Source organism: Oxyura jamaicensis, chromosome 3 (genome assembly GCF_011077185.1).
Source record: "Oxyura jamaicensis isolate SHBP4307 breed ruddy duck chromosome 3, BPBGC_Ojam_1.0, whole genome shotgun sequence".
In the NCBI taxonomy this organism is placed as follows: domain Eukaryota; kingdom Metazoa; phylum Chordata; class Aves; order Anseriformes; family Anatidae; genus Oxyura; species Oxyura jamaicensis.
The window spans coordinates 62747904-62750757 of record NC_048895.1 but is presented as its reverse complement, the minus strand read 5'-3'; the positions used below and the strand labels follow the sequence as shown (position 1 = coordinate 62750757).

The window sequence follows — 2854 nt, the reverse complement described above, 5'->3', positions numbered from 1 at the left end:
CCCGGCCTTGGAGGAGGAGGAGGCGGCGGCCGCGGCGGCGGCGGCTGGCGGGGCGCGGGCGGCGGCTGGCGGGGGTCTTGGGGGGGCGTCGCGGGCCCTGGCCGGGGAGGAGGCCCGCGGCTGCTTCCTGCCGCTGCTGCCCTCCGGGTGCAGGCGAGGCTCGGCGGCGGCGCCCCCTGCGGGCGGCTGGCTCATGGCGGCGGCTATCTGCGGGGAGAGTCCATCGCCGGCGGCGTCCTCCGCCTCCTCCGGCCGACCGGCTGCGGGGGGAGAAGCGGGGAGGACGGTCGGGGAGGGAACCGGCAGGAGGCCCCGGCCCTGCCCCGCCGTGTGCCCGGTGCGCCGGGCTGCTGCTGCACCTGCCTGCCTCCGCCGGGGCCTCCTTCAGACTAGACGTGGCACAGCACAAAGTGAGGCCTCCAAGGCATGCGAGCCCAGAGCAAAAAGGCCACTGAATCAACTTCTACACCCATTTTTGCATCAATTTGTTTCCCAGAAGCATTGTCAAGACCTAAAGAGCGATTCAGGTTTGTCACCGCTTACACTGAAGCAGCACCGAGGCAGAATCCCTCCAGCTCATTTCCAAAACATAGGGATTAAGGAAGGAGTACAGCCCGGCCCAGCACTAGATGTGACACGGTATTCACCTGCGGCTGCTCAGGTGGCAATTTTCCCCCGTAGGGCCTGGCCTAGAGTTTTCATGGTCACGGCAGATGACTGAAATGGGCTGTTAGGTGCCACACCGTGCTGCAAAGATGTTCCGTAAGGCATTCTAAAAATAATAGCTATGATCCACAAACTGTTTTCACATAGCCTTGATTCAGTCATCCTTAAAGGGAAAATGTGGGCCAAAATAGAAATGACAGCATTCCTAACGTAGCCTTGTGATTCCCAACTGTCCCACTGCAAAGTACGGAGTAAAGAAAGCCAACTGGTCAAAGTCAATGTAGACATTATGCCCTACCCTGACAATTGGTTTACTCCCTGCAACACACCAGACAATGACACTGTTTGCTCTGCGCTCACTGGCAGGGGTACAAGGTTTCCTCTCAAATGCACTGTCATTATTACCCTGATTTTAACCAATTCATTGAAAATTAATGCTCCAAATAATATAATTTGGCAGGATCTTCCCAGGCATTAATAAGCAAAAAGGGAGCATGGGAGTATAAGCCTACCAAAACTTAAGATTCGCACCACCACACCGATTTGCTTTGCTTCTCTAGCAATCACCATAAATACAATTCCCAAACTGCTGCTTTTCAGAGCTGGACAGGTCCAAAACGCCACTCTTAACCCAAACCTATAGAAACTGCAAGAAGTCAGGACTCAGCCTAGATCCTGCATCTTCCTCTTAGCTCTGACTCTTCCCTACTGTTTTTTCTGATTTATTTTTTCCCCACAACGCAAGCCCCGTTTGAGCCCGGGTCCGAAACCCTCGAAACCCCTCTCAAAACTCCGCGGCCCCATCTCCCCTCCAGTGGCAAGCCCACGTGGCGCCAGGACGCTGCGTCTCTGCGGGTGGGAACAGCGCAGAAATACACGCCGGCAACAAAAGGGGAGCGTCCAGCGGCTCCACCCGGCAGCGTGGGGATGTCCCCAGGCCCTGGCCCTTGTCCCCCGACCCCTGTCCCTCCCGGGGGTGGCAGCTGGCGGGGCACGCCTGCCTTTTGTCCGGGTTTTAGAGGCGTGGGAGGCTTCTCGCGGCTCCCCCTCCACGCCCGGCGCTTTTGTTGAATCTGAATCTGGAGTAACATCCCCCCCACCTTTAGGAAGAAAAAAATAAAATAAAATAAATAAAAATAAAAAGGAAGAAAGGCTTGAGGGTAAAGCAGCCGCGTTACTCACCACCGCCCTGCCTGCTGCCCGGCTGGCGAAATGCATGCACGGGGAGCCGGGCACCGCACACGAGGTCCCCAGCGCTGCCGGAGCCGCTCAGGAAAATGAAGCAATATTCATGAGCTGACCTCACCGGGCCGGGGAGAGGGAGGAGAGCAGCGGAGGGAAGAGAAAAGAAAAGATGAGACGGCGAGGACCCCGCCCAGGCCTGAAGGCTGAGTTGCGTCCCCTTATCTATCTGCACATGGTGCCACCGGATTACGGCGCAAATGGGGGAAGGACGCGCCCGGCTTCCCTTCCCGATCCACCCCGGCGATCGATCCTGATCAATTATTTAGCGGCTCCTCCAGGGGAGCCGGCTTCGAGCGGGAGGGGATGCCGGGCGCCTTGTGCATCAGCAGCAGGACGATAAGAGAAGAGGCTTTCCTTTGTTCGCCGCCTTTATCTGCGCTCGCAGGGCAGCGGATCCGCACCGCGTCCCCTTGACAAAAGCTTGCTACGAGCCGGGAAAGGAGGAAACAAAGGCAAAGCACTGTGATCTATGGAAGATAACCCCCGGGCGTTATTTCTTCGCGTGAATATAGGACTAACCTACCAGTGACTCTTTATTCATGGCGTGGGCAAAAAGCCGGAGGCAGCCATCTGATTAACCTGGGGGAGCTCCACCTGCTTGGTGCACTGCCAGCTCCGTTTGGCTTTGCTTTGGGGCACCTTAGGTGGCTCTTAACGCGTCGAGCTCAAAACCTGTCCCCATGACAAAGAGGAGAAGAAAAGGGGCTTTTCAGAGGGGCTTTCCCTCCTTTCCCCTGCCTCCGTGTTTCCACGCCCCAGCCCCACTCGTGTGCTTATTCATATATCCATACATCGTTATGTACAGTATATATACACAAAGACGTTACACATACATATGTACATAAATGTTTGTGCATATACACATGCATGACACGTATATATATATATATATGTACATATGAATGGATGCGGGAAGATACCTCCCCTGTCTGCATGTCCTCCT

General features: G+C 56.0%; 1 protein-coding gene across 1 annotated transcript; it reads right to left on the bottom strand.

Moving 5' to 3' along the window:
• Window positions 1–3: 3 nt before the first annotated feature.
• On the bottom strand, window positions 4–2170 carry LOC118163806 (homeobox protein Hox-A13-like; the record flags this gene model as incomplete). Its single annotated transcript, XM_035320811.1, has 2 exons — window positions 4–260; window positions 1849–2170. Coding segments are annotated over 2 exons (579 nt in total), but the record flags the coding sequence as incomplete, so codon positions are not given.
• Window positions 2171–2854: the final 684 nt, after the last annotated feature.